This window comes from Ambystoma mexicanum, chromosome 11 (genome assembly GCF_040938575.1).
Source record: "Ambystoma mexicanum isolate Mex_15411 chromosome 11, UKY_AmexF1_1, whole genome shotgun sequence".
Taxonomy (NCBI): Eukaryota; Metazoa; Chordata; class Amphibia; order Caudata; family Ambystomatidae; genus Ambystoma; species Ambystoma mexicanum.
Genome location: NC_090934.1, coordinates 862,461,316 through 862,477,272, shown reverse-complemented (window position 1 = coordinate 862,477,272; position 15,957 = coordinate 862,461,316). Strand labels below are relative to the sequence as shown.

Below are 15,957 nucleotides of genomic sequence, written 5' to 3'. Positions count from 1 at the left end.
GAATAAGATGGAGCAGCCCAAGGCGCGAGGCCACCAGCTACGCAGCAATACACAAGAAACAGAAGCGGCATTGATGAGAGGTACCTGCCCAGTCTATCATCCTCATGAATTTGGTGGTGTGGGTAAAATGGCAGTAACTTTCCCACACTGCCGACACCGAGATTGGAGGTGATGTGGAGGAGTTACCTCCAGCCTGTGGCTGGAAGTAAATCCTCCTTCAAAAATACTGGATTATCTGCAGCTAAATTACCGGTCACGGTCAATCCAACAATATTTCCATACAGTTCCATTGACTCCAGATATGGGGACTAACACCGGCTTTATCCCACTCGATATCCTATCAGTGTGTTTGCTGGAACGAATGTCAGTAACGGTGATCATCCTGGCGGTAATATCACCAACAAACCCATGATGCGCCTCAACTCAGTAAAGCCGAAGCCATTGCATGGCATGGGGGTCTTCCGAGGTAGATGGACATGCTCATCCAGTAAGGTTTTGTTGAAAACACATACATAGACAAGAATGACGTCATCGGTGAATAGCGAATGTGGACATAGGGTAGACAGATACACCTGTCCCAAGATGTAGGGAGTTTCCCAGAGCGGAAAGGTCTGCGAAAGTAGTGAGTAAAAAAAGTAGATGGGAGTTTGTTTCAGAATACAGAGAATTCTGAAAACAGTTTCCTTTTGGCATGGGAATCAGAAGATGGCTGCAGTAACAAGGTGGTTAAAAACATTGGCCTATTGCAGACATAAACACATCACATATTGGTGTCTGTAATGGGAATGTGGTGTGACACATAAATCTCCCCAGGGTTTAAGCAAGCGCACCAGATTTTAAAATGGCCAATTAGAATGAGTAAATACTCACAACATCATATACTTGATTCTAAATATAGTAGACTCCCAGCTACTATGCCAGCCTGAAATATCAGGTGTTGTTAAACTGCCGCCCTTCCCCTGGAGACAAGATCCCTTTGGTGCAGGAAGGCAATACAAATAAACAGGAACAAAGACACAACAAACACTGAGAGAACTCTCAAGGGCCAAGTGAGAGTGGCAAGCTACTCCTCCCGCATGCCAAGAAGACAAAGGAAAAAGCGGCTGCCAGTTAAAAATATGCACACCGACTTGCCATTTTACAGTCCATGAAAAGAATCACCTTGTACTTTCTGATAAGTTGCACTCTGAACTTGGTGCAAAGCCTGAGAGCACAACAATTCCATATGGAAATAGGTCATGATCACAACTGAACCATGCCTGAAGCCCCTGTATCTCTACATCTATTTCCTAGTGCGTTTATAAGGAACAACCTGCTCTCCAAAGAAATCAGGCAAAGTGCAGCGGGAACAGCCATATGCACACTGCGTGAGAGACATACTGGGGCTCATTTTCGGCCCGTCGTACCGTGAATTGAAAGTGTACGCATCCTTTTACCCTGCACATTTGCACTCTACCATTCAAATGACCAAAATTTGGCAGCGGGGAGCCGCCTACGTGTATGCCCACACGTAACAGCCCCCCACCACCAAATACCATTTGGAGCAATATGAGCTCCACTGAATTCACCTTCTTTTGGTGCTGATAGAAATCCTGTGGATCAGTGGAGCCAGGCGGCTGCATGAAGAGTTATCTGGGGATGGTATAGGGGAGATTACCTCGAGCTCTTTACACCCCAGTCCTTTCTAGATAACGCAAACACAGACGGGCTGGATTACAGTCCTCGTCCCTTTGGGATAACATCAAGCAACACCGCGGGAGGGGATGGTATTGATTCTGCCCAGCCAGCTGTTGCCAGGAAATACTTCACCTCTGCAACTTGTAATGGGCCATCTGCAGTTTTCCAAAACCCCAGGACTCCTGGTATGGAGATTATATCCCTGCTTCCCAGGTCATCCCGTCTCGTCTCATCAGAAGCAGACGCTATGCCATCCCAACACCTCATGTCTCGGTTGGGTAAGGATAGTAACTCTACTACCTCTACTCGTACACTGACCTATCCCATGTCATGGCATCTCTCACCCCACCCATCACCCAGATCCTTTGTTGATGTAGCCCTAAAAATAACAAAAAGAGAAATCGAATTTCATCAGGGAGGGAGAAAGAATCTGATTTTGCAGCAGCTGAGAACTAGTTGTGACGAATCAAGGGAATTCGTCCATTCTCCGCAAGTGTGATACCCCACAATAAGGCTAGTGAGATGAGCCATTTCCGCAATAACCTCCCTAGGGCTAGAGGCAAGTGGGACCTCACCGGGACTGACTCCACCTTAGCAGACAAGGGCTCCCTTTCCTGTGAGGAACTCCCTAACCCATGTCACATGATGGCATGCATAGGACTATCTAACATCCAAACTAATGTAAAGTCCCGAGACTTGGGTGAAAAGAAAGCTATTATATGCCATCATCAGGAAGAATACCAAAATGTCTCTTTAAATGAAAACCTCCAACTGGGACGAGGAGGTTGAAGAGAGAGCGCAGACAGAACAAAGTTGAAATAGAGAAACGCATACGCAGACAGGGGAGGCTCCCTGGGAGGGTAAAAGTTAGAGGAGGTGGAGCTAAAGAAAGCCACGGAGCCTGTGATGTTCCAAAGTGCTCTGAACACGTGAAACAAATGTTAGAAGCCCAGTGGGTGCATACTGAAGAAGCAGAGGTGAGTAGAGCCCAAAGTGGGACAGTGGAATGACCACGAGGATTATGTGGTAGGAAGGCTGCCCATCTAACAACGCCAACACTGTACTGGTCAGAAATCGTCAAATGCTCTGGTCTGCTGTCGGGATACAGAGACGCCAAGAGAGAGCGAGAGAACCACAAGGAGAAGACGCTGGCGGAAGAGTGCCAATCGAGAACCCGCACGAAGGAGAAGGTTGCACGCCAGTACAGACCCCAGTGACATTTCCCAGATAGACTAAAAGTAACAGGGAGAACAGGAAAAACGGGAGACGGAGCAGGGCTCATTATGCAAACACAGAGACTCGTGTCCCTAGAATTGACGAATTCGGGAAACTAAATCTGATGAACTTGAACAGTGTTGAGATAAGAAGAAGTATCATAAACAATCCTAACAGAGGAATCAATGGAACGTGGGTCACACTATCCTACCAAGAGGGGAAACACCCAGTTACTCAAGGAACATTGAGGAGAACGTAACAGAGAAACAATATTATAAAGTGAAGGGCAAAGAAACCTCACAAATAAATGATTTACAAGATAGACTGCGCCAAGAAAGGTGGAAGCCTAATTGTAAACAGCACATAGGAAAATACACTTTCCATGCTTATGCACACTGTATCAGCACAAATCAAAGGATTGAACAAAGGCCACAGAAGTAATCATTAAAAAGAAAAGGAAAGCCAAAAGGCTGCAAAGTGAACTACAAAAACTGGTAACAAGAGAATATTTGAAAATTAACAAGAAACTTGAAAGATTAAAGAAGAGAAGTGTGAGAAGCATTGATCAGGAGATCATTCTCCTGACCTTAGTTTGTTTGTTGAATAGTGGTATGGTCACTTAGGATGAATTTTGGACAGTTGACTCATTCCTCTGGACATTTACTGATGATGGACGAGCACCTTAGTTAGTAAATTAGGTTGGGAATACCCCACAGCGATAGGGAAAGTTAGGCCTTATTCTTGAATAAACACGTTTGAAATGTCCTCAGATTATATGTGTCCTCATTCTGACTCGCCACAGGGGACTGTGCTCACCAGTCAGGGCACCGCTGGTTTTTCCAGAATCCAAGTGATTTGCCCGCGGCTGAAAGTACCGCGGGCAAATCGTTTGCATGAGAAAGGTGCGAACTACCAAAAGTTTGCACCTTTCTCATGCAAACACACATACATTCTCACAGCCACACACACACAACACACCCATAACACCCCCCACCCACACCCTCAGCACACCCCCACCCACACCCCCAACATAAACAAACACCAATTACCTTCATCTTCACACTGGTTCCTGCAGCGCCAGTTCCCTTTCACTGTTCCCTTTCACTTCCGTGATGGGGAACTGGCGCTGCAGGGTCCTTTTCTTATTTATTATTTTTGTAACAGAAGGCTGCGGGAGTGTCCCCCGCAACCCACTTTTTTTTTTTAACGGAAGGCTGCGGGGTTGTCCCCCGCAACCCCCGCTCACTATACAATAAAGTATAGTGAGCGGGGCGATGCGGGGGACACCCCCGCAGCCCTTGTTTTTGTTTTTCAATGCTACCACCAATGGTTCGAACCTTTGACACCCCCACAGCCTCTGTTTTTGTTTTTCAATGCTACCACCAAGGGTTCGAACTTTTGATGTTCGAACCTTTTGTGGTAGCATTTTTCGAACTTTTGGTTCATGCGAACCTTTGGATGCAGGAATATCGTCCTAAACCGCTTTTCCATGCTCACTCACACATGGAGAAGAAGCACACAGTACTGCATGTACATGAAGTTGGCAGCATTCACTAAAGCACAGCAGAGACTCCAGCACATGTTGCAGACCCGAAATGCTGCTTCCACCTGACTTCAAAATGGCAGACCACCATTTTAAACCATAGGATTCTGGTGCACAATGCCTCACACCAGCCAGAGAAATATTGGAAAGGTGGAATAACCAATCACAGAGAGAGGAATAGGGTGGGGAATAGGGGACAACCTATGAAAGAGTCCAGGGCTCAGCTTTCTGGGCCCCAGAACGGGCGACTCCCTTGGAAGTAGGGCGAGGAGAGGAGAAGTCCCAAGGAGAATGCCAGACCCTGGAAGAGACCAGAGGGAAAGAAGAGAAAGCCAAACACCTGCTGAGGGATGTATCCCGGATGTTAGGAAGGGACTAGATGCTTAAGGAAAGAGACCAGATGAGACTTTGGCCCAAAACCTAGGCAAGAGGGAAGAGTGTGTCTAACAGTATTGTGGCTGGCCCAGTTGAGCGACCCACGCTGGAGGGTGAGAATACCTATTCCTGATATATTCTCTAAAGGAAGTGGGGAGAAGTCACTATTGGTAGGTAAAGTCGAGAAATGAGCTGAGCGCTACACATCCCTGAGACTGGAGGTCAACAAATGATCTGGGTGCAATATCCTTAAGCATGTGATCCAAAGGAAGGATTTACCTGCTCCATGTTTGCGCTTGTGAATGGCCACTGCGATCATACCTAGATTTGCCGATCTCAGATTTCTTTTGGGCACATGTAAGAATAGTTTGGATTTTAGGTATGCCGGAGCCTTTCCAAAGATGCATCTTTGCACCAAAGTCAAAGCCTTGAATTGGACCCTGTTTTCAAATGTTAACCAGTGGAGGTCTTTCGGGGCTTCACTGATGTGTTGGGTTCTGGTCTTTTTTTTATATAATTCTTACGGCATTATTTTGGATGACTTGGTAGCTGTGTAAACTTTGTTTGTTGGATCCTAAGATAAGTGCATTACCGTAGTCAAGCTGTGACAATATAATAGCCCTTGCAATGGTTGCACAGTTGTCTTCTGACAGATAAGGTCTTAGGGATTTTAACAGTCTGAGGTGGTAAGAACATGTTTCTTTTTTTTATTGGGCATGTGCTTCAGACCCCAGGGATGCTTCCAGCATCATGCCAAGGGTTTTGACCTTACCCAGGACTTGTATTAGAGTATATTTTATCTTAAATAAGTTGTAGGATGTGTCTAGCTTCATTCTGGCTTAGAGTGATCCGAAGATCATAAGCTTGTTTTTTTATTTGCCATTTAGACACATCCAGTTCGTGTCCATCCATTGTTTTACAGTGTTGTAGACCATGGAAAGTTGCTCTCTATCTTTCTGATGGTCCCCAGTCAATTCGATCACCAGCTTAGTGTCATCAGCGTAATTGGTGAACAAAGTGTTGATGCTATCAAGAATTAGGCAAAGGTATCTCAGCTACAGATTGAACAGGAGTGGGCACATGCTGGCCCCCTGTGGTACGCCACATGTGATCTCTTTGTCCAGGGAGACTGCGACTGTCAGTCCATGGCACTTTCTGGTGCTGTGACCTGGGCGGCTTTGTCACTGCAGCCTCTGCAGTGTCTGGATCTCGTTAGCTGGTTACCAGGACCATCACGATGCAGAGTAATATTTGTGGGGCTGCCCTTTTCCTTACAGGACGTCGCATCGAGGGCGCCAGTCCCGCATCCCAGCACTCGGGGGAGAGCCTTCCACTGGGCTGTGTTTTCTTTCCTGTCACGCAGGGATCCATGTTTTTAATTTTGGGTTCATTGGGCATGTGTAAGAGAGTCTTGGATTGGATGGTCATATGACTGGTATTCTTCAATAAAACACCCCCAGGACTGATAATTACTCGATTCTTGTGTGTTCCTTCACATTGAAGGTGGCATGAAAATCTAATATAAACTAAATCTTTGAAACTTATTAAGTTTGCTTTATTGCAGTCAGAAGATATGCAGTAATAAAATTGCGGCAAAAAAGTAATCTGTAAAAACATTGCAGCATAAATGCTGCGGTTTGACCCAATAAAGGTGTACCTATTATGCCATTTAAGGGGAGCAGGAGTTGCAGGGGTGTCCCCGGCACCCTTTAAATGGTATAATGGGTCCGGAGGTCGCAGGGGCATCCCCCGCATCCATTACATGGATTGTAGCGGCAAAGCCACAGCCTTTTAGTCATGATATTTTGTGCAAACAGCAATTTTTGCCACCAGTCAGAAGAGGTTCAACTCCACTCCACATTTGCGTTTGATGGACCACCTTAGATCTCTCCCACCCCTCCTCCCCCCTCCCCATGGTTGGTGGACATCGACACTTGGGGTGCAAAACATATGCCCTCTGTCAGATTTCTAGATAAAACAGAAAGGAAAATAGCGAAGAGCCCACCCTGCCCTCAATAAAGGGGTCCCAGTATTTATTGCAACACCCTGCAGTGCTAGGAGGGTGATTAATCATGGAGATTTGCAAACCTCAAGCACACACCTACCTGACGAGGGTTAGCAGGGCTATGGATCCCAGCACACCAAAGAACGGGATGTAGGTCCCAAAATAGCGTATGTAATAGGAGAAGGACCAAACGAGATCCTAAAGGAAAGAGAAAGACAGTCCTGTTAGACGGCTGGAATTTGCAATTCACATACAGGCCACATGGATGGAGGAGAAAACCCCGCCAGACAATACACGACGCTCACCCAAAGGCCACATATCACACAGGAAACCAGGCACATGCTGGTTAATGGAACTTTGGCCCTGCAATCATCGATATATAAATAGTCCATTACTGAGGAGAGTGGCAAAACAGTAGGGAGTAGGGCTGTTCCTGGGAAGCTCCCACTGCCAAGGGAATGGTATGGTAATGTTTATTTGTAAAGCGTCTATACACAAGGCAAGTGTTTCAAAGCGCTCAAGGAGGGAGGGAACAAAGGGAAAAAACAACAGTCATTCAGCGCCCTTGAATTTCTGAACGATAAAAGCCTACCCAGGTAGAGTAAGTGCATATAATACAATTAACAGTGTAGATAACAGCAAATAGGTCTGACAACGATTCTGCAGTTTTTCCAAGAGCATAGAGGCGCAACCATGCAAGGAAGGGAGAGAGGGAAGAAAAGATAGACACTCTTTAAGGCATGGTACGTTCAGATCTTGCAAGTTCAAAGAAGGTACAGGAGAGGGGAGAGGGGAGGACAAGCGTAAAGGGAGAGTTGTGCCAGAGTCACTAGCGCTTATGGGGATGGTAGAAGCTGAGGGGTGTAACCGTAGCAGCTTTTGGCACTGGGAGGAGTGGTAGAAGTGGATGGGTGTGAGTGGATTGATACAAGGCAGAGTTGTGCCTCTGCAGCCTTGAAGGAACGAGGAAAGTGGTAGAAGTGTAAAGTTATCTTGCGGTATAGCTTATCGTCCGGGAGAAGTACTGAGGCTGGTAGTGGCTGGCAAACATTGACGGTTGTCTGCAAAGCCTTAGAAAACTGGGGATATACTGAGAGATGTAAAAAGAGAAAAATAAAAACTCATGCAAATGGCTAAGACAAGGCTTCTTAAAGACTTGGAATCCCATTGGGCAGTATTCCGTTTCATTGTTTTTAGCTCACCTTTGACAAGAGAGTAAGGGACAAAGGGGACAGTCTGTACCAAACAAGTAGGCCATCCCTCTTCTGCACATAAGCACAAGCAATCCCAAAGGTCTTAAGGTCTTGTCGGCCAATGACTATCAAAGTATTTCCTCATTCAATTCCGCTAATGACTTTCTCACATGCAGGAAGGATGTCTGTAGATTCTTGCAGAACTAATGAAAGAATATTTGATTTGAAGGGATGTCTGTACGGATCCTTTAAGCCTTAAGTGGAGGGTGCCCTAGGGGGTAAGTGGAAGGCAGGGCATGCAGGGGAAGAAGTGAGGGCTAACTCTATGACTCTCGCAGCACGGAAATTAGTGTGACACAAATATAGGGGTGTGCATGGGGAGAGAGTGGTATGATGTAAAGTGGTTTTAAATAGCCCCCTTCTGCCACAGCAGTGGCCTCACTGCACCTTGCTCTGTAAGAATAAAGCGAGGAGGCAGTTAGCCAGAAGCTAAACCTGTGGTGTTGATGGGTGCAGGTCCAAAGTAGTCAAGTCCTGAGTGCCATTCTGCTTCTATGGGTTTGGAGGAGACTCTTGGAAATACGTTTATCTGGAGGAGAAGGCATGAGGTCTGATAGGTTAAAGTGCATTGGGTCTAGGTCTGGGTGTGTCGCTGATTGGAGGCAAGGGGTGCTAAAGATAAAAAGTACTGAGTAGTCATTCCTTGGTTCATTTTGATGGCATAACAGATAGGCCTGCTGTAGCCATCAGTGGGGGATTTGTGTGTGTAGTGTAAGATGGCAGGAGATTTTAGAGACGAGTCAGTCGAGAGAAGATGGGGTAGACAAACAAGGGGTACATATAAAGAGGGAGAAGTGTTGAGCATCTTTTAGGAGCAAAGTGATTGGTGCCTGGTAGATGGGTAAGGTGCTCTGATGGATGTTTGTGGTAGTATGTGTTCTAATCCCTTTCAGTTTCATGGTGTTCGACTTGGATGAATTAATTTTACAATATTTATATTCATGAGGTCTGTGGGTTCCTGGTATGTTCGTATAAATTTAGGGCGTGACATCCATTCAGTTGAGATTGCTGTGGAAAGGTTGTGAAATGTTATGTTGTTGGTTGAGGTTTTGGTGTTCATCTGGTGCTGGCGTACATATTTGTGTTTATCTAGTACTGGTATTAGTTGAATAGCCAGGTTCTTTAGTGACTTCCTCAAGGTTGTCCTTTTTCTGTGTCCCGGTTGTGAGGGCAGATAGTTACAGGGTTTGGCTTCGAGGAGGTAGACGTAAGACCCTTCGTGCCATTTCTGTTTTAATGACGGCACTGTTGCTAATGCATTGCTCCTGGACCAAAGTGCTCTAGACAGTGGGTGTGGTGCGAATGTCCTTGTTATATATTCTTGGACCCCAACCGTTGAAGGCATGGTGGGTAATGCATAGTTTTGAGGTGAATCAGGAGCCAGTGGGGTGTTTTATTTGCATATGTTCAGTCCCTTGAGCAATCAGGATGCTGTGTTTTGGACACTTTGCAGTCAGTTGACTAGATATTCCAGGAGTCCAGGTTAAAGCTGTTAACATAGTCTAGTCTTGACAGTACAAGTGTGATAGCTGCCATCGCCCTGTGCATGGAGGTCAGGTAGCGCATAATGTATAAAATAGTTCAGAGTTTGAAGAAGTAGCATCTTACAATGGCTTCTAACCTGAGATTCTAATGTAAGATGCTGTCCATTATGATACCAAGGTTACTTTCAATTGAAGTGGGCAACCACATATCTCATGAAGCCAGGTGATGTGTACAAGGTTTGGTGGTAACATGCCACAGATCAAAAGCTCTATTTTGGTTGGGTTGGCCTTAAGTCTATTCGCAGTCATTCAAGTGTCTGTGTGTGCAAGGCATGTGCTCAGATCCGGAGTGTTTGTTACAGGGGTATTTGGCCTTTAAATGATTTGCGTGTCATCTTTGTAATTGAAGCAAGTGAAACTTAGCTGTTAATACGTTTCAGTTGCAGAGTCATGCAAATGCTGAGAAGATGTTAGACTCTAGATACACTTAACGTCCTCTGGATGTCAGGTTGTGAGGACGTGATCTGATAGGAGCCATGAGTACTATTTTTGGCCTCTCAGTCAGGAATGAGTGGACCCCAACCCCCAAAGGTGGTGCCCTTTACTCCAATGTCTTCTAGTCTTTTTGTAGGATCTCAAGTCCTGTAACCTTGAAAGCAGAAAAACATATCAAGCATGAAGAGTGCACAGGGTGAGTTTATGTGCACATTGCTCTTCGGGGCATCACTCATAGTGTGTATTCCCTTCCACTCGTTGGCCTGAATCCATGCTGTGAGTCATGGAGCAGGTTGCTGTTTGACATATTCCCTGCAACTGTTGGAATCTAAATTTCTGTTCCTGTTGCGCATGCGCCTTCCTATCTTGTTCCAATTCCCTAGGAGTGTCCTCATATTAAGGACTGGCGCCTGGTGGCATCCTCTCATGGCATGGGGATACATTAATATGTGCCCATATTATCACTGGGATCTCATAACCTGGCCTGTGTACAGACATCTTTACTCCTTAAAATGAGGACACTCCTCGGGAGTTGGAACAATATAGAACTTCGCATTAGGGGGGCCAACTCTTTGATAGTCTGTTGCGGGACACTTCCCACAAGGCGGTGATGACGTCATGTCATTCACATTTGGGCCGCCCCTCTTTTAAATTTAATTTTTTTAATGGCTCTTAATTCCTGGCTTCATTGAAATGCAAATGGTTTGTCCTTGGGAGGTGATGGTCACGTTTTTTTTAACTGCAAAGATGACCATCAGGACCCCAGGAACAAAGCATTAGCATTTGAATTAAGCCAGGTGTCAGAGCGTTACAGCTCGACCTGCAGGCTCAAAGGAGCCAGGTTCTGCAAAGCCGCCCTGAGAAAGAAAGCAGCAGGAGGCAGCGCCATGCTGTGCAAATGGCCACTTCAGTTTGCAGAGTGGCTGTGTCCCGCACAGCCACTCTGCAAACTGCGGGACAGAGTCCCTAATTGCGGGACAATCCCGCAAAATCCGGGACAGTTGACCACCCTTGCATGCACAACAGGAACAGTGCCAAGTCACCATGACTTGCAAGCACAATGTGCGCATGCCCAGCAGACTAGCGTCTGCCTCCTGAAATGGAGACTCTGTGCATATAACTCACACACGTAGCGAACCTCACAACCCAACAGAATAGCCAAAGGTCAACACCCAGACCACAAGACCAGGTAAGACAGGCATGCTCTGCCCAAGACAGAACCTAATTGCACTTAGCGAGCCCCCTTGGGTTTGCCCGCACTAAACGAGAGTGCTTTTCCTTTAGCTGCCTCTTCACAGATATGCTAAACAGGAGACAACAATCACGGTGCATGCCCCACTCACCCGTTAAAATCACCAACCCAGACCATGTGGACGCTAAACCTCCATTGATAACGCCATAAGGCCAACAATATATCACCACAATGCACTTTTTTAATATAACCTTGTCTCACCTGTACACAAATGGCACATGTAGCTAAGCAGAGTCAAAAAACAGTCTGGTTTACCACTGTTCCCTTGTTTCTCAAAAATAGGGAATCGGGACAGACAAGGCATAGCCCATGACTCACATGGTCATGCTAATCACATAACCTATCATACAAGGCCTTTATACCACGTAGTTGCGCTGACACACACACAGACGCCAGAATAACTACCATGGGGCCCGAATCAGATCATGCACTAATTCTCACTGCTAGTACAATCAGCCAAGCCACTGCATGCTCAATCCCTGGGTTCTCTATCACATGACCACCACCCAGCACTGACCAGCCCACCAGGTCAAAATACAAGTCACCCATACCTTGGGTAGTACCCAACTCACTACAGACGTTCCCAACCAAGGGCCTACTCACAGGCCACGACAGGAAACTGAGCCCCCCAAGACTTGCATCCGCAGGTTTACTCCAAAGAATACTAGGTATGGCCTGGGCCTTGGCCCATGTACTACTTAGCCCCACTGCAAGGCACAGCGCCATCATGCACACCTTCTCAGAATCTGATGATAATCCCTTTTCAATCTCCTCACCTGTATATTCAGATTTAAAGGTGCGCTCCTCCAGAGGCCACTTTTCCTGGTTGTACAACAAGCCAGGCAGTAGGGACTCTGTGGAGCTAACCCCTCCAAACAGGGAAAAAGCCTTGCAGCGTAAAAGAACATGATCTCCCTGATGTAGCTTCTGATGTTGCTGATCTGTGGCTGTAGCTGACCAGGAGGAAGTAGTCAACAATCCTTGGAACGTAGATCAGTCACATCCGTAATATGATCTTGGTCCGGTGAATTGGGAAGGAGAGGTTGAAGCGTGGGCAAGGTAGACAGTAAGAAGAAATGGACAAGCAAGCATGGAAGGAAAGAAGGCAGAGGCAAGCAGATGGAACAGCAAACCGCAGGCCACCAAGCGGGGGAAGGAAAATAAGCAGTCGTGGAACCAATGTGCAAGAAAGGAAAGCAAGCGAAAACTCGTCAGCATCTTATCCGAAGAATGAGGGTTGCAACGCTCCGACCAAGGGACAGAACGATGGAAATACCCACAGCGGCCATCTTGCAAAAACACTAGACCTCTGATGTCAGTTAGGTAAGAGAGCGTGATGGAACATTAGCTGCACCGCCAGTGTCTCCAGAGGCTCCAGCGTTTGGTCATGACACACCTTTCCTCACACGTGGATAGTAAAACATGTTTTTTCCGTTTCCTTCCTCTATCCCCCTTCTGCCCTCCCCTGCACGAATGCTCAAAATGTATTTCATTGATGTACCTATATACAATGCACAAATAACACTTGACTGTCATGGTTGTAATTACTATGCACTATCAATAATTATAAGTATTGTCACTTCATATCGTCATTATTATACCATGTACATGTAAATGTAACTTTTCAGCGTTAATAAAGAACCGGAGGGGTCGAAACATGTGTCGACTGACCACAGTAATAATAATATTAAAAACCCAACTAACCACTACGAACCACAATATCAAGACTCTTTAATGTTCTCAAGCGCAAACTAACTGTGCCAAAACACATTCTAATTCGCTTGTAGGAAGCTATTTTCTCCATGTTTTCTTGAGCTTTGAGTTTTCTGGTTTGATGAGATTAACACTCGTAGACAATCAAAATCGTTTGAGAAGTTTTGATGGGCTTTTTTGGTGCTATGCTGCTCCGGGTGTTTATTAACTAGTGGTGGATGATGTTGTGTTGGTTGTTCAGTGTTCTCATCTGGGTTTCAGTTGTGTGAAGGGGGTTGGAAGCATCTTGTTTTTCAGGAGGATGTCCAGTTGGATCTCTTCGAATTGTCTGGTTAACATTGGAGGGGCTTTGGAAGTTTTGTGGGCGATGATATTGTGGGGAAGCTGGTGAATGGGATGGGTAAGTGGTCTCCCCAGAGCATACGGACAGATGAGGGAACTGTGGTGAAGTTATTGTTGCAGAAGACGCCATCTACGATGTGTCCAGCTTCATGGGTGGGTCCTTCAAATCGTTTGTTATGTGTAGCGCACTGTAGTTCTTAGTGAGTGCATGGTGATGTTTTGACAGTTCCCAGAAGGATTGGCAACTGCGTCAGCGAAGTTGTCTGTGAAAGAAGGGTTGTAAGACAGTGGTCAGTAGATGAGAAGGAAACTTGGTGTGGACGTGTGTGAGATTGAGCAGATCGAGGAGTAATTGACAGTCCAGATTGTTGTTGGAGAAATGTGTTTCAACTTTGTAGACGGCCATGTGTACATGTAAGATTCTTCGTTCTATCCTGGCTGTGCGGTTGGCAAACTTGATGTTGTAGCCTGAGGCAATGTCTATGTGTGCAGCTGAGTAGTGCTCCTCTGAGAACCAGCTTTCTGTGATGAAGAGTAAGTCTATTTAACACCTTAGGAGGAGATCATAGATGTCAGAGGAATGTTTGGCAATAGAGCCGGGTTTAATGAGGACTCATCTTGTTTCAATAGTTTCTTAGTGGCCTCTTTTTGTAGCTGAAATTAGCCCAGGCTGTTTATTTCTTGGGTGAGGGGGGTGGCTATCCAAAGTCTCTGGGTTGTTGTATTCATCCTCTAGCAAGCTGAGTAGTTTCTTCGTGGGATCATTTTTCTATGTCCTGGGTCCAGCGAGGAATGGTGCTAATGTGTTGTTTCACGATGCAAGGTGTTAAGAGTGTTAACTCCTGGAGTGAGATATTTCTGGGAGTTGGTCTGTTTGGTGGTGTTAGCCTAGAGGTCGAGGATGATGTTGTTTGAAAGATGGTGTGTTTGTGTGTGTTTTGTAGTAGTTCTATGTGCACTGAGTTTCTGACTTGAAATGAGAGTTGACTCTTGCAGGTACATCAGTGTACTTTTTTGTGGCGAATATTAGGACTCCATCTACTGTCTATTGTTGATTGATTTGTTGGTGTTGCGAAAGCAGAACCCTTCACTTATCTGGTACATTCTTCCATTTGAATCCTGCAGTCTTTCCATCTTCTGTGCATGATGAGGCCTTGCTGTGTGGTGGGTTGGTGTTAATATCCATTAATTGATTCATTTTCTTCATTTGTATAGCGCCTTCCACCCTGGCTAAGGTCACAATGTGCTATAGGTTAAAGGCACTCGAAAGGATCGAAGTACAGAGCATGGGAAAATAGGAGGTGGTAAAATCTGTGTGTGCATGTAGAGTTAAAGGTTACGAGGACTGGTGAAGTCCCGTCTAGCCACCCATGTCTATTGATACGTGGCTCAGTGGAGAGAGGTTTGCTTGGGTGGGGAGGTTGTATAAGAGGATAGATATTATGTGTGATGCTACAGTTCGAATTTCATGTCGTGAAAAGTAGCTGCATTCCTATGGAAGAGGTATTGTGCAAAGTGTTTTTTGAGTTACGTGTGGCAGTAGGTGCGTGCAGAGGTGAGGCCGCACTGTCGGCTAAAGATCTGAAGGTGCAGAGTGTGAAAGGAATACCCCCTGAATTCCATCATGTTGCAAAAAACATTGCAACAAAACACTGCATACCCTCAACATCCATACAAGTTGAATACATTGCACATCCTCAGTGTTCCTATAGGAGCGATTCACTGTCCCAACCCAGTTCGTCCAAGTGCTATATATTGCCCACCCTCTAATACATAAAATATAATTACCCACCTCCAAACAATCTAAATGCCACTCATTGTCCACCCCCAGATACATCCAGGTGTAACGCATTGCCCATCCTCAAGGTCTGTTCAAGTGCAATGCGTTGACCACCCTCAAAGGCATTTAAGTGCAAAATCTGGCCAACTCTCAGAGTTCTTCTAGATTAGAGATACTGGATGCCCCCTTGACTTCTCAGGGCACCCTTCCCTGCCTACTCTGATGGAAGGTGGGACAGTGGCTCAGGAGGAAAGAAAGAGTAAAAGGGCGGGAGTGTGCTCATGAGATAAAAGTGCGAAAGAGTAGGTGAATGGAAAGGGCAGGAGAGCGGTGTCAGGCGGACATGGGTGCATACCACTGGCCCTGTGCTTGTGTGGGGGTGGTGCGGGTGTCAGGTTGAGGAAGAGAAGAGCCAGGTTTCGAGGGCCTTCCTGATGGCGAAGAGGTCCTCTATGAGACGGAGGGAGAGGGGTGGGGGAGTTCCAGACAGTGGGTGCCAGGATGGAGGAGGAGGAGCCTCCCAGTCTGGAGAGCTTGAAAGGAGGTGTGCTGAACCTGATCTGAGGGATGTGTTGGGGTGGTAGCGTGGTACTTTGTTTTGGAGGAAACTGGGGCCTTTCATGTGGAGGGCACGGTGGATAATGCACATGACTTTTGAAAGTGGCCCGTGGTTGATGGGTAGCCAGAGGAGCATCCAGAGTGCAAGGAGGAGCCTCGCTGCAGAGTTTTGGATGCGTTGGAGCTTTCTGAGTTGAAAGGCAAGGGCGTCTAAATAGAAGGAGTTGGAGTAGTCGAGACGAGAGAGGATGATTGCCATGATTGC

The 15,957-nt window shown here is 46.2% G+C and overlaps 1 protein-coding gene across 1 annotated transcript in view; it reads right to left on the bottom strand.

Moving 5' to 3' along the window:
• LOC138503842 (fatty acid desaturase 2-like) overlaps nucleotides 1–15,957 on the bottom strand; it is a 237,818-nt gene that overhangs the window by 107,705 nt on the left and 114,156 nt on the right. Inside the window, exon 8 of the mRNA XM_069623892.1 lies at nucleotides 6,916–7,013. Coding sequence (XP_069479993.1) covers nucleotides 6,916–7,013 — 98 coding nt within the window. The remainder of the gene's footprint in view (nucleotides 1–6,915; nucleotides 7,014–15,957) is intronic.